Source organism: Mesoplodon mirus (assembly GCF_964341445.2).
Source record: "Mesoplodon mirus genome assembly, chromosome: 13".
Classification (NCBI taxonomy): Eukaryota; Metazoa; Chordata; class Mammalia; order Artiodactyla; family Ziphiidae; genus Mesoplodon; species Mesoplodon mirus.
This window is the reverse complement of record NC_138989.1, coordinates 87,141,553-87,157,442: the sequence shown is the minus strand read 5'-3', so window position 1 is coordinate 87,157,442 and position 15,890 is coordinate 87,141,553. Positions and strand designations below refer to the sequence as shown.

The following is a 15,890-nucleotide window of genomic DNA, read 5'->3' as shown; positions in this document are numbered from 1 at the left end:
TCTCTTGTCAGAAGACTTTTTATCAACCAGTAAAGTATGAAGATCAACCTGTACTCCACTCCACCAAAAGTTCAAGTGATATTATGTCTTTACAAAACCTTATTTTTCAAGGAATGTCTTGCAAAGAAGCAGCTTTTATAATTAGGAAGTAAATCAAAAGAATACATTAATGTCTTGTGTTTGCCTGATAATCAACTGAGAAAACTCACAAAACAGGTTATTGATAGATTTTTTTTTTTCGTTAACCAAAATAAAAGTAGGCTTTAGATTCACCTGGTAAGGCCTTACTTGGGCAGTGCACCAATACAATTCACTGAACTATGCTTTCTATACAATTAGGAATTAAACAAACCCCTTTTAGAGACTGACCTGAGATGACATTTAATGCTGAAACCAAAATAAATAACCTAGCAAGAACAAAATTTTTCAGATTTCAATCATTTCAACTTTGGAGATATTTGTTCACCAGAATTATTCAACATTTCTAAAATACTTTAATACAAAATTATAAAAGAAAAGTGCATTAAAAGCAGAACCTTTAAACTCTGGCGCAATCACAGTTATTCTGAATAACAGACTGCAGCCAGGTATACACACTGACATCCAAGAAAAACCTCAGGATATACAAGTCCAGCATCACAAGAATAAGTCAAATAAGGCTTTTTTTTTTTCCTCCCTTAAAAAAATATACAATACATAAAGCAGATTGGAAAAAAAAGTAATATTATTTAACAGTTTTCTGACTTAAATATTTTCACATAACAAAAGGTTTCATATCACTATCAATGCTACTTATATACATATGCCAGAAGTGTGAACAACAACAAAAAATCAAAAGATGCCCCTTCAAAAAAATAACAGTGAAATGTCTCTTTCTTCAGGAATCTGAAATGAGCTCCTCTCTTAATATACAAAGTCCATACAACATTTATATAATAAAACTACTCTCTTCTGAAACCAGCGAGGCAACGAGAGAGAAAATAAAGGCGATTATTTTTCAGGAAAAACAAAAACAAAAAACCAACCCCAGCTTTACGTCACAATGACAAGGATATCCATTTATTAATAAAATGAATACAATACTGATCTGAAGTGCTCGTTGGGAGGTAAAAACTCTGTCGCTCTCTCTGTAACTGGGACTAGTGCTTATTTACAAAATATACTGTTCGGCCACACAGAGGCCCATATATCTGTATATGTACATATGTATTTATATATAGAACATATAAATAATTTCAAAGGAGAGATTCACATGAAGTAAAGAAGTTTCCATCTTTGGAATGCTGTGGGAACGACACACACTCTGCCCCAGCGCGGGCAGCGGGGCCAGGATTTGGTTTGGGACATGTTCAACGTGGCACCGTTGATGATACTAAAGAATTCCCTGAAATAAAAAATACACCTGCTTATGCACGAAGAGAAAACCACAGGGCTCGTACGGGTTCTTACCCTCAAAGTACAAATACGCTTCTTAATTACTGAGGCGGACAGGGCTGCGGTCCCTTTGTTCCCAGGAGACCATTCTGTGATTTCTGACCTGCAGTGCATGGCTTGTGCTTTCTGCGGCAGCCCGACCCGTGTACCCGAGTATCAGCTCGGGCAGCGCGAGTGGCGTCACCCCGCGCGGACAGCTGGATCCTCACCTGTGAGTCAGGCTTACTGTACTCCCCGGGTGTACGCCCCAGACGCTGCATTCTTGTCACTAATGATTAGATATTTGTAATGGAGAGAGAAGTGGTCCAGCCATCTCTCAAGGTATTAGTTATATTAACTTATGGTAGACTAAAAATTAGAGTCAATGTCTACTCATTTCAAAATTCACAGAGAAAAAGATGGAAAAAACTTCCCTGCGTGTTGTAACATTTTTTCCGAACTTCATGCACCTATCTTATGTTTGTTTCACGAGCTATGCTTCTTATAACAGAAAGCATGAAGGAAAACCTATCTGGGTTTTTCCACGTTAACTTCTGTCTTTGCTAATACAAAGAAACCACACTACAATGAGAGTAAGATCCAGTTAATTTCTTTTTTAACTAGACACACTGGCCACGGAGTAGGTGAGACTGCTGATGTAGTACCTGAGTTCAGTGATTTGCAGATGAACGACAGCAACGTGCTTCCATCTTTCCCAGCTTTCTTCCTGAAGTCTCTGAAAGTCAGTGATTCTTTAGATAATTTTATAGCTAAAAATTTTATAGCTATTGTGGTAACATTTTTAACACTTGAGGCTTCAAAACAGAAATCCCAAGTGCTTTGTTTTTCTCCACACTTCACTCTGGAAACGTTCTTGGGGCTGGGCTGCGTCAGAAAACGTTGGCCAGGGTCTGCCACTCGCTCGCGGGTTCCGGCTCCACCTCGTCCAGGTGGAGCGCGCGGCTCAGCACCTCCCCTCCGTGCTCCTGGGGGCCGGCGGGTTCCTGCAAGGTTCCTGCCGTGGTGATAAAGAAAGAGTCCCAGACATTCACTAGCACAAAATTATTCACATTTAAATAAGGACAACTTAAACGGAGACAAGAAATTCCTAAGTTGATTTGTTTTCCTTCCCGGTGAAAAAAGAGTCATCTGAGCTGCAGGTTTCATCATTCCCTCGGTGATGACAATGACCGTTACTTGAACACGAGCGCACACAGCGCTTGTTCCCCATGCTCATAAAGGCTACGTTCACATGACATCCTTGATGAGCGATGACTAATTAATACTAGTGATAACGACAGGCACGATTTTTCTAACAGAAAGTAAAGCACGAAGCACTAGCGTGTAGATGTTAGAACTTCCTCTTCCTCAAAAACTTCACAACGCGAAGGGTCCTACCCCTGTGGCTCCAGCAAAGCCCTGGGCACTACTCCTGCCACGCTCAGGCCGTCCAACTCCCCTCGTGGTCACAGCACCCAGACCAGCAGAGCGAGCCCGAGACGCAGGCTGTAACCCTCCCTGACTTGTCGGAGACACTCCGCGGGCTGCGTTCCGGCCCCCGTCCCAAGCCTCCCGCCCCTGCCTGTCTCCGTAAAGGGTGCGGGCATTCCTGGACAACGCGGGAAACAAGGCAGCCAGAGGGATGCCCCCGCCCTGCCGGCACCAGTGCCGGGGAGTCAGCTCGGCGACACGGAGGCCCGTCTGCGGAGCCACAGGGCACAGACTCGCCCGACCCGGACCCCGAGCCTGAGGCAGGGACGCGGGGCCAGCCCCTCGTGGCCGGCCAGGCGCGGAGCGCTCAGCACACAGAGCCCCGCGCACCGAGCGGCCAGGACGCCTCACCCGCGTAGCTGTGGGCCCGCTTCACGTGCAGCTTCATGTTGCTCTTCTGCGTGAAGCCCAGGACGCAGTACTTGCACCGGTAGGGCCGCTCCCCCGTGTGCTTCTTCATGTGCACCTGCAACGCGCTCTTCTGGTTGAAGGCCTTCTCGCAGAGGGTGCAGTGGAACGGCCGCTCCCCTGGGGACCGACAGCACAGTCAGCGTCCCTGACAGACGGCGCTCGACACGCACACACAGCACACAGTCACTGCGAGGCAGGGCCGCGGGTTTAACAGCAGGTGAGGACGTTCCTCGCTCGGGGTGCTAACCCACAGGGCTCCAGCAAGGCCACTCCACGGGGAGCCACGAAAGACACCGCGGTCAAAAGCTACGGGAAGTCCTGAAGCACCCAGAAATAAAGGCAGAGCACATATGGTTCAAACAAAATGGTTCTGATCCATTTGGAGCAGAAAAGCAAACAGACATTAAGGACATGGGAATATCAAATCCAACTGACTAAAAGTACGAGTTATACAATATGTTTCAAATGGTACTTAATTGCTTTCAAGCTGACATGGAAACTGACAAATGGAGGGAAAAGCTGCCCAGGTGAACGCCCTCCCTACAGCCACACCGCGGAGCCCGGCCCTCCCCACGCAGCATCTCTCTCTGCTTCCACCCCCTGCGGCCCTGGCAGTCCTGCCATCCCTCGCTGTCACGCACCCACTTCCAAGTCCCAGGGACCGGGTCCCTTCCTGCCCCAGGGCCTGGCACAGCCCTTCCCCTTGGCCTTGAAGGTTCTTTCCCATGTGCTCTGCCTGGATGCCTCTCGGGGTCACGTGCCAACACCCCCGGGGCTGCCCCGGGGTCCTAAGCCCCCCAGGTGTCCCTCTACAGCCGACGACAAGGGAGGTCTTCCTGCAGCTCGCCTAGGGCAGGCAGAGTCCTAAAAATGGCCCCCCAAGGTCTCCTGCCCTGAACCCTGGGGCTGGGACTATGATGACGTCATGCCTGAGAAAAAAGAACGGCCACAGATGAACGAGTCGCCAGTCATATGACTGGGAGTGACCAAAAGGGAGATTACCCTGTGGGCCCACTCTGATCACACCGCCCTTAGAAGCTGGGATTCTCTGGAGACAGAAGGGGAAGCTGAAGACGTCAGGAGCTGGAGGACGGGGCACCCACGTGAGCAGGGACGTGGCCCCAGTGACAGCCACAAGGTGCCCACTTTACACACATGCCAAACCCTTCACAAGCATCTATGCTATTAAAAATGGCAAACAGTCATTTCTCTTCATTATGCTTTTGAATGAACGCATCGTGAAGTAAGAGCACGGTCGTTCTTCACTCAAGAGCTACTTGCCGGACACCCGGTGGGCGCCGGGTCCGCGCTGACAGGCAAGGGGCATCCCTGAGGACACACGGCCCGCGGGCCGGGGAGGGCTGCCGGGCACCTGCTGACCACACAGGAGGCCCTCACGCCAGCCGGGGCACCAGGGGGGCAGGGCCTCTCGGGAGGAGGCGTCCGTGTGAAGGTGAGTCAGAGACGGCCGGCAGAGGGACAGGAGGGCTGGGAAGACGATGACCTGCCAGAGACCACCGGGAAAGGGTGGGCGCCAGACAGAGAGCTGGACGGGGGGAGACCTGCCCGTGGCCGGGGGCCTCGGGGGCTCAGGGAGGTCTGGCGGGCTCTGCCGGGGGTGCTCAGGGGGAGCCTCCGAGGGCTCCGGCCCGGCTGCCAGGTGAACAGAGGCCTGGAGGGGCGCAGGGAAGATCCGAGAGGGTGGGAGGCCGAGCCCGTGGTCCCGAGGAGACGGAGGGGCAGAGGGAGAACCAAGCACAGCTGCGGGGGTCCCGCCACGCGGTCACCTGTGTGGATGCGGCTGTGGCGCTCCAGCTGGCTTGGTTTGGCAAAGGCCTTCTCACAAGTGTCACATTTGAACACCCTTGGCTTCTGAGAGCTCAAGGAAGGACCGGCTTGATGTGTCTGCATGTGCTCCTGGTAAAGACAAACACACACGTGAAGAATACTGAAGATCATAACAGAACTTTGCAGACTTGAAACGGGAGAGGAAAACCCAGGGCAGAAAGGCCCGTCAGCGGGAGGAGGACCACAGGCTCGCCTCCGACCAGGACCCTCGTGGGCGTTCCCGGAGCAGAGTCGGAGGTGGTACCCGGGGGATGGGAGGCCGGGCGTGCGGCTGGCCAGGGAGACCCAGGCTCCCCCCAAGCCCCCGGGCTGCATCTGGGCGGGGCGGTGTCTCGGCCTCCCTCCCTGTCGGCCACCGCGACAGTTGTTAGAGGACCGGCTGGATAGTCTGCAGGATGTCCCTCAACTGAGAGGTGTCTGATGTTTTCCTCATCACCAGACCAGGGCTGTGGGCTGTGGGCCGTGGGGAGTACCGTGCCATCTCCATCGCACAATATCATCACTGCTGGCACCGACTCTGATCACGCAGGTAGCGTCTGTCAGGTTTCTCCAGGGAAGGGTGGCCGTTTTTACCCCCTCCCATCACGTGCCCTTGCTGCCGCTCGCCCCTAAGGAGCGGGGCCACGCCCTCTCGGGGGCAGCGTCCACAGGGGCTACTCGGGATTCTTATGCATGGGAGACTAGCCTGTTTCCACCAGTAACGGCCATGGAGGTTTTGCACTGCGGGCTATAACCCAATTCTCCTTTGTGTTCTTGCCCGGCTGTTCCAGCTTTTTGGCCCCTAGGAACTCTTTCAGTTGCCCCCGTGTCCCCCTGATACGGTCCCGTCATATACTGCGTGTGGGTGGGATGGGTACTTCCTTATTTTCTGGCACAATGTAATTTTTTAGAAATTCCAGATTTCTGAAGGTCATCAAGAGAAAGTAACTTACAGGTATTAAAAGGCCAGATTTAGTATTTCAACCTGTACAACACACCACTTTAGATGTTTATGGAAGAGTTATGTCTTATATATAGTAACATACGATTTTAAACATCTTAAATTTTCTTTAACTAGTTTTATTCTCTTCCCTCTTCAAAAGGATTTATTCTCTATCTGGCTGTAACCTTAGTATAGTTATAATTTCTGTACTGTCTACTAAGAGCTAAGTGCAGGGCGTAAGTACTTTATATTCCTCAAAATAACCCTAAAATGGAAGCATTAACACCCTTATTTCATAAAGCAGGAAACTGAAGCTGCAGATGCTACGTGACCCGACCAGGAGCACAGAGGCTCTAAGTGGCGGAGGCAGAGGCACACGGAGGTCGGGCGGGGCTGGGGGCGGGGCGGGGCCCCTCAGGCATAAGGAGCACTCGACGACCTCCGCAGCCTCGGGCTGCGGCCTCTTCAAGAAGAGTTCGTTTGACAGTCAGGGTTTTGCTTTTAAAAACGAACATGGAGTCCTCTTTTCAGAACACATTAATACTGGGGCTTCTCATCTCAGAAAACAGTAGAAAAAGAGGTGAGAGGTGCCAGGCAGATGGAGGCCTGGAGAACAGAAACTCGGTTTACTGACTGCCTGCCTCCTCTGAAGGCCCTGAAAAAGGAGGTGTGGGATTCACTGTGCAGTCAGGCGCCACAGGATCCTCACGCTTTTGGTAACTGAGCAGCAGCAGAGGAGGGGCTCTGGCCCAGAAGTCACAGGCCGGGCACTCCCCCCGACCAGTGGTCCTGGAAGTCACATCACAGTACCCTTCCTCACTCTTTCCTCTACTGTGTGGACGTCCCAGACTGAGACCCTCAGGTTGTCTCCAATGACTGGCAGCTACGAACAACGCTGACCTAACCCTGAGCTCGGGTGGGCATATATGCCTTTGTGCCAACTCTCACGGTGGGAGCCGCTCTCGCATGGTTAGGTATCGCCTAATTCCCCTGCAGGACGCCAGACCAATTCTGCAGCCTGCCAGCCATCACGGAAGTTCCTGCTTCCCCAGAGCCCTGCTCGTAGGTGCCGACAGAGCTCTCATACGTGTCCCCGCGATGGGAGAAACGGCATCTCAAGGTGATCTGTAAATATGTTCACCTCCACGGGCCTTTCCTCGAAAAGAGATGGGAACCGTGTCGCTCCCTATGAAGAGTCCTGACCCCACTGAGTCCTAGGCCCGTGCAGCGCCTCTGACCTTAAGCGAAGAGCAGCGACGCTGGTGGGGGGGCGTACCTTGAGGTGCGTGGCGCGCTTGAAGGCCTTCCTGCACACGGGGCAGACGTGGATGCGCTCCCGGCCATGCATCTCCTTGCTGTGGTGCAGCAGCAGGGCGGCCGAGGCAAAGGTGCGGGCACACTCGAGGCACTGGTGCAGCCGGCCCTCCTTCTCGGGCTGCCCACCCTGGGCCAGGTTAGGAGACACGTCCGTCACCTGGAGCGGGTCAGAAATCCCGGCTTGACAGGACCGGCGCGAGGGGAACAGGCACCCCCGCACCAAACCCAGCCCCCGAGCTCGGCTGTCATCTGTGGGAGGTGGCCGGCTTCTCGGCCTCCCGGCCTCCCGTGGGAGCAGCTGCAACGAGTGGCCCAGGCGCGCCTCAAGCACGCTGACCGGGCAGGCTCTGGGGAGCGGAGTGAGGCGCCGGCTGGGACCCCGGCCGCAGACCCGGCCCCCAGGTCACTGTTGTGGCCGCTGCGGGCGAGGTCCTCACCCCTTGTCTTTACTTCTCTGCAAAACTCCAGGAGTTTTTAGGCCTTTATACGTGGAACTCTATCATTTACACTAAGTGTTTGTCCACCCTCATCCCCGCTGCCAAACTGCGTTTAAGAAAAAGGACTAGTCAGAGGACAAATAGGTCATGTACACACACGTGAATGTGTATGCTATGAAAAAGTATAGCAACACTTGAAAGGATCAGCAAAGGTATGACAGGAAATCCTACAAACAGAACAAAGGCAAGTAAACGGCCACGTGCAATCTGATCAGGGGGCAAATAAAGGAGATAATGATAAATTTAAAACTAGATTTCCGCATTATTGGAAAATCATGGAACAAACGAGACCCAGTGTTAACCCCCCACCCCCGGGTCCTCCCTGCTCAGCACCTGCTCGTCTCTCGGGAGACACACCCCCTCAGGCTGGCCCCGAGCCCGGCCATGCAGGACTCTCCAGGACCCTCCCCATCCCATCCCTTCTGAAGCTACGTTTTTTGAAAACTATGAGAGATTGTGGATAAAACATGTGCTGTACCTGATAGGCGATTTCTTCACAGGCTGCCGATGGCTGTGGAGTGGGGCTCACCAGGATGACCTGGGGCGAGCCTGCACCCCCAGGGCCGGAGAGAGCGGGGTCCGTGAGCAAGGCTGGGAACTGCTGACCCTGGCAGAGGTGATTACTGCTTTAGAAGTTGTAACATGATCAAATCCAGTCATACTTCAAAAGATCTCTTATGGTGCAGTAACTTCGGAAAACAAGCTGGCAGGCCCTCTAACCACAGAACCACCATATGACTCGGCAATTCCACTCAGAGAAACGAAAACCTACATCCACTTGAAACCTTGTACAGGAATGTGCACAGCAGCACTATTCACAACAGCCCAAACGGGCAGAGAACCCCGATATCCATGAACTGATGAGCCCACAGACAAAATGTGGTACAGCTATACAATGGAACAGCATTCATCAATAAAACAGGATGATGATGACACGGCTGCAAATGTGTGCAAGCCAGTGAAGGAGGCCGGTCACAAGGACCAGAGTCGTAGGATTCCATTTATGGGAAGTGCCCAGAATAGGCAAATCTACAGACCGAGAGTGGATCGGTGGGTGCCAGGGGCTGGGGGAGACCTGCAGGGGTGGGGTGGATCTGGGGTCGAGGGAGGGACCTGGGGAGTGACTGCTAACTGCTAATGGGACAAGGGTTCTTCTCAGGTGATGAAGTGTTCAAAAATTAGATATGGTGATGGTTGTAAAGCTCTGCCAATATACTAAAGAGCATTAAATCGCACACTTTAAATACATGGGTGAACTTTACGATACGTAAATTATATCTCAGTAACCTTGTAAAACAAATATATATATAAAGACCATCTGTTTAAAATTAGACATACGGTTTTGGTAAACCATACAAAACTACTTTGAGTCTTATTACCACGCCAGCACACCTTTATCAACTGACTGTGAATCTGAGACACAGAGAGAGAATGGAGGTGGTGAGGGTGATGTAGGGGGTGAGTGCAGAGACGAAGTTCAACCTAAAGGAGCCAACACTGCATTGCAAATGCTGGCTCCATACTAAGGATACAACTTGAACCGCTACAATTAAAACTGATTCTAAGCGTATTTCACACATCATCAAAACACTCACTCAAAACCATGAGTTTGAAGAATCCCCATCAATGCACAATGCTAAAGGGGTAAGGGGTCACACGACCATAAAGACCATGGCCCATGTCGTTGGAAGCCTGTAAGCTGAAGGTGAAGGCTGCTGCTTAATGTCCTCACGGGACTGACACAAGCTGAGCTCCAACAGGGAAGACAAAGAGCCGGGGAGCAGGCGGGGAGAGGAAACGCAGGGCAAGACGGCACTGTGAACGCTCCCTCCCTCCGAGGACTTCAGGCGCACTGCTTACTGGAAAGACACCACCCAGGGCAGATGGGGAAACAAAGGCAGCGGGGTAGAACAGGGGGTATATGGGGCAGAAAATAAATTCACAAAGTCATCTAGAGTCTAGAAAAAAGAGCGCTTAAATTAAGATTCTTTACTTTCCATCGGCAATGTTTTAAGAAGTGAAATAATATTTTAGGCATCTCCATCCATCAGTCCAATCTTCTTACACCACCGTGGGATGGATTGAACAGTCCCCATGTACCCTACTAAAGCATCACGTCCACGACCCCCTTGCAGAGGGAAGTCAGTTGAATACTGCTGCCTTCACATGGCAGTTACTGCGGCACTGTCACGTGTCTGTGGCTGGCTTTGGCCCCACCCGGATTAGACAGTTGGTACCCGGATTTGAAAAATCAATCATATTTGTCCATCAACATTAATAAATTCGCATCTCCTTACTTTATTAATCACGAACAAGGACAATTGCTGGCCAGCGATCCTGACCCACCTGAAGAAGTGCTGGCTCAATAAATTCACATATTCCCAACTAAAGCTAAGACAGGTGAGACTCTTAGCTCACACAGGTTTCTCAAGGGGAAATTACAACTCCTTTCTGTTTTGAAATGACAACACTGTAGAAGAGATCAGCAGTTGTCAGGGGGAAGGGGAAGCAGATGTGGCTAAAAGGGCAACCCGAGGGATCCTTGTGGGGATGGGCGTGTTCTGCGTCCTGACTGTGCCAATGACAACACCTGGAAGGTGCAGTGCCCTGGTTTTACAAGATGCTACCACTGGGGAAACTGGGTAGGGGGTCCACGGGATCTGTGTTATTTCTTACAATTGCCTGCGAATCCACAATGATCTCAAAATAAAAAAGCTTAATTAAAAAAAAATCCTGAATACGATGTGATTTACTAGCTTACGGTTGGTGTTTCAAAGGCTAATATTAAGTATTCTTAATGCAAATGCCCTGATTCAAAAATCAAGTGCCTAATAAAATAAATGCTCAACAATTAGCTATACTTACAGAAATGATGACCTGAATCCGCTAAAATGGCATCATCTAGAAGTCACTTATATTTGGTTTGTATCATTACTTGCAGTCTGTTTCTCTGCTATATTTCATTTACACTGAGGTGGAAATTGTAATAATTCTCATTCCCCAAGTGCACATGAATTCTGTAGACCGCTGAGCACTGGCTGAGGGGAGCAGCGCTCCCCCTCAACTGCTCAGGGGGCCCAGGCTGCAGAGTCAATATCACCTGGGAGGGAGCGTTCTGGTCGGCCGGGACAGAAGCCCCTCACGTGCAGTGTCCCACGTGTTCCCTGGGGAAAGGGCTGGGCGTGCTGGCAGGGGACCTCACAGGGCGTGAGCCCAGAGCGAGCAGAGGACACGTGACCATTCTACAAAGGGAAAGAGCGAGGACTTGCAAGAGCTAGCCCATCTTCCCGCAGTCAAAACAGCCAGCACGCACCTGTGGCAGGATCAGAAGAGAGCCTGCTCTGGATGCCACAGCCGTCAGCATTTCCCTGCACAATGAGAGCCCAGAGCGCAGACGAGGCTCCAGCCAGGAGAGCAGGTGACTGTCTACTCCGCTGCCCAGCCTGTCTCTTCACAGCCAGGCACACGCACAGCCGGGCACATGCACAGCCAGGCAAATGCACAGCCGGACACATGCACAGCCAGGCACACGCACAGACAGGGACCAGCAGACAGTTCCACTGTTGAAACTCCTACAGCGCTTTACTACAGGGATTCATTACTGTAATTAATCATCCCTTCTCATGAGTTTTCTAATTAAGCTGTGAAAGGTTTTTCGGCATCTTAAGCTCCATGCGTTATCTGAAACGTAACCCCTTCTATCCAGCACGTCTACTGCAGGGATTCGTCTAAGAACGTAAGTGATAAAGAGCACAAGACCTTCCGCCTACTACTAACAAGACCCTGGATGCAACGCAGTGCCCCTCGGTAAACTCATCTGTAAGACCAACGGTGGTGCAGTCATTACAGACATCTGCATGGCTAAAATCACTGGTGGGGAGATACTCACAATATAATTAATGAGGGGGGGGAAGTTTACACTACACGATATATACACAAGCTCATTTCTGTAAAAGTTAGAGAATACGCATCTGTACGTATGCATAGAAAGGTTTAGAAGGGTATACACACTCAAACATTAAGTGCAGTTCCGTTTGGGTAGTGGATTTTTTTAAATGCTTTTCTGTATTGTCTGGATTTTCTTGTACTCCCCACTTTGCATTTAACAAATTACTTTTTCAATTTAATCAGAAAAAAACACTTCAGCTTTGAAAGAGCGTATTCAGAACACACACTCAGGAAAGTGATAAGTTCCCCGGGACGACCCCGTGGGGAGGGGGGAACACAGGAACCCACCTGAGAAGCGATGTTGAGCGTGACCGTGTCCAGCCCCCCGGAGAGCAAACCCTGAGTGTCAGCCAGCGTCAGCGTGACGCTGGCCTCTCCCCCGACTCCCGATGAGGACATGACCAGGTTCTGGGCAGATGTGGCAGATGGGGACATGGGTGTTGTCAAAGGCAGGCTTCCAGCTGTGGCATTAAGTTCTACAGAAAAGGCAAAATGGGAAAGTAGGTAAGTCCAATGTTATTTGCACGGGAAGACAGTTTTCATAAAGGAACGAATCTGTCATAATCAGCATTTACATTGCCTAAGCTTGTGAAAGTGCATCAAGGAAATCACAGTATCTTTGATTCCAACGTTATGGCAAGGCTTTTGTAAATATCTACATGTCCTTACACGTAAATGTACTCTGCTTCTGAAGTGTAAACAGAGAAAAAAGCCGTAAAAGAGAGTGAAAAAGTGACCCTAAGGCCCAGTCACCGCTGCCAGTGCAGAAGGAGACTCAGACAAGAATTTCCAGGACACTGAACTCATCCAGGACCAGAGACCAGCCTGGAGAGAGGAATGAAACGGGACCCACTGAGCGACGACCAGCTCCACAGTGTAACATCTGACAACTCTGCTTACGTTCACCTATTCTGAAACACAGGCAGTCAAAATCAACCTCTTGCAATCCTTTAAATACTAATTTACCCTGCAGGACACCTTCATTTTCGTTGGAGAACAAAACAAAACACTATCATATTTTCCCCTTGTAGCTAATGATATAACAGAAAGGAAGACATCTGGGACAAATTGGGCAAGGAAAGGAAGGCCTTCTCTTCCACAAAACTGAAACTCATGCACCTACTGGCAAATGAAATGGACTTAGCATGGTATTATCAAAGTCCTGTGGCGGGCACCAACAAAACACAATTTTTTTAAGTTTTTACTTGTAAGCATAACACACATGCACATGCACGTGTACACACACACACACACACGCGCGCACAATTCTCACAAGCTGTCCTTCCATTCATCTAGCAAATGTGACTTATCACCCACTTGCGTCAGCCACCGTGCCAGGTGCTAGCGACCCCAAGATGACACCTAAAGCAGAAATTCCGAACACTAGTCCCTAATTACGTCTGAACACAAAACACCACGAGACTCCCGCGGTCCTCTGCTGAGACCTGGGTCTGCCCGGGTCGGGCACAGGGAACCAGGCTACTTACTTGTAACTGGCGTCCTCCACAGATCCACACTCCCGGAGTCCCACACTGTGCTGCACACACCTGGAACCTTCAAAAGCAGTACAACCATTAGGAGGCTGGGAGTCTCCGCTCTGAAGCAGCCACGCGGCTCCCGAGAACCTCGCCAGCCCCCCCTCGCTCGCGTCTGCACAGCGCGCGTGCCCGGCCGCCAGGACGGGAGGGGAGTGTGGATCTGCGGAGGTACCCGGGCCACCTCCTCACCGGGCATCCCCTCCACACACCCGAACTCTCGCAAACGCATGCAGGTGCGACTCTCTCGGGAGGGGTGAAGATGAACAAGAAGGGCCCTGCAGGACCTGGCGTGGAGCAGCTACGTGAGCTGCTGTTCACTCAGAACCCTAAGGAGAGGACGGGGTCGGCTGGCAGGGCACCGGGCTGGGAGAAGCACGGTGGTGAGAGGGCCACGTCGACAAAGACCACAACCACAGGCTGGCAGGGCTCATCCCGGAGTAGCCACCAGGACTCCAGACCTCACCACAACTCCTGCAACTAAGGAGCTGCAGATCTTCTCCCCTTCCAACCAGTGAACTACGTCCGACATTCTGAGGACGGTTAAGGTAGTGGAAGGTTCCAGAGCGTGCAGCACAAGGAATGCAAAGAGAAAACAGAAGCCTGTGGGTTCGTTAACTAAGGTGAACCCTGACACAAAGTTCAGAGAAAAGACTGAACAACTTCACGGAAGGCCAGAGCTCATATTTCAACTCAAACAGTGTGGTGAAGCAACCTTTAATAATGTTCTTAATTCAAGAGACTTCCCACAAGAAGGATGATCCTAGTTCAGGCAGAACTAGTCTCAATCTGGTTGAAAAGAACCTGTGTTTAAAGATTTTCTTACGCGTGCAATTAAATGATTAAAATAATTAACAGCTGTAATTATATTTGTTTAATATAGAGCTCTTAGCCATATGAAAGTATTTGCTTAAAGCTCTAGAAGCCATAATTTAAAATCCAAATTAAATACTCTTAACAGGAAAATTAAGATTCAATACTGAAGTAAAGACTGTAGACTCTTACTTTTAGTTCCCACTTATTTTTTCTTCTTTCTTCTATTCCCCAGGACACATCACAGCCATCTAAGCCCTACGTCACTTCATGACTCTAACTCAAAAAGAGTAACCTTTAAAGGGTTAACAAGCTCTGTACGTTCATCAAACCCACCCTGTTCTCAGTCTTCGTGGGGATAAGTCTTCACAGCCTCTAAGAAAACTTAATGATAATTCTGGAGGGTTTCATAACAAGTTGACAAGGTGCGACATCACTTTTTTCTTGAGATTAACAAAAAAGTGGTGAGAGGAGGGGGGGAGTCGGGAACGGGAAAGATGCCCTGACTGGCCTCACCCCCAGGAAGAGTGGGAAGAGCGTCTGATTTTAAAGTGCACCCACAGGTGGGGACCGTGAACATTTCTGAGCTGTTGGGAAATAAGTAACTGTACTTAAATCTAGGAGAAATGGAGGCCAAAATAACCTCACAAAGAACTAGTAAACAAAGAATTGATCCTTCTCTCACTGAAAGCAGAACTCAATTTATTCATCAAAATTATCTTAAAAAGGGACTCAGATGACAATGAAAACACGGCGACCCAAAACCTATGGGATGCAGCAAAACCAGTTCCAAGAGGGAAGTTTGTAGCGATACAATACTACCTCAAGAAACAAGAAACATCTCAAATAAACAACCTAACCTTACATCTAAAGGAATTAGAGAAAGAACAAAAAAAAAAACCCCCAAAGTTAGCAGAAGGAAAGAAATCATAAAGATCAGATCAGAAATAAACGAAAAAGAAATCAAGGAAACAATAGCAAAGATCAATAAATCTGGAAGCTGGTTCTTTGAGAAGATAAACAAAATTGATAAACCATTAGCCAGACTCATCAAGAAAAAAAGGGAGAAGACTCAAATCAATAGAATTAGAAATGGAAAAGGAGAAGTAACAACTGACATTGCAGAAATACAAAGGATCATGAGAGATTACTACAAGCAACTCTATGCCAATAAAATGGACAACCCGGAAGAAATGCACACATTCTTAGAAATGCACAACCTGCCAAGACTGAATCAGGAAGAAATAGAAAACATGAACAGACCAATCACAAGCACTGAAATTGAGACTGTGATAAAAAATCTTCCAACAAACAAAAGCCCAGGACCCGATGGCTTCACAGGCGAATTCTATCAAACATTTAGAGAAGAGCTAACACCTATCCTTCTCAAACTCTTCCAGAATATAGCAGAGGGAGGAACACTCCCAAACTCATTCTATGAGGCCACCATCACCCTGATACCAAAACCAGACAAAGATGTCACAAAGAAAGAAAACTACAGGCCAATATCACTGATGAACATAGATGCAAAAATCCTCAACAAAATACTAGCAAACAGAATCCAAAAGCACATTAAAAGGATCATACACCATGAGCAAGGGGGGTTTATTCCAGGAAAGCAAGGATTCTTCAATATATGCAAATCAATCAATGTGATACACCATATTAACAAATTGAAGGAGAAAAACCATATGA

General features: G+C 49.5%; 1 protein-coding gene across 6 annotated transcripts in view; it reads right to left on the bottom strand.

Moving 5' to 3' along the window:
* Positions 1-1,031: 1,031 nt before the first annotated feature.
* Positions 1,032-15,890, bottom strand: part of ZNF236 (zinc finger protein 236) — a 94,693-nt gene continuing 79,834 nt past the window's right edge. For 5 of the 6 annotated variants that reach the window (XM_082641184.1, XM_082641183.1, XM_082641185.1 and 2 more), the window contains 6 exons: positions 12,136-12,323; positions 8,378-8,506; positions 7,362-7,559; positions 5,103-5,232; positions 3,256-3,432; positions 1,032-2,428 (listed from right to left, as the gene is read on the bottom strand). In XM_082641184.1, the coding sequence (XP_082497310.1) occupies positions 2,304-2,428; positions 3,256-3,432; positions 5,103-5,232; positions 7,362-7,559; positions 8,378-8,506; positions 12,136-12,323 (947 nt within the window). In that variant the 3' untranslated portion in view covers positions 1,032-2,303. Of the gene's footprint in view, positions 2,429-3,255; positions 3,433-5,102; positions 5,233-7,361; positions 7,560-8,377; positions 8,507-12,135; positions 12,324-13,334; positions 13,402-15,890 lie in introns of those variants that run through there. The other variant, XM_082641188.1, reaches the window with a different exon arrangement.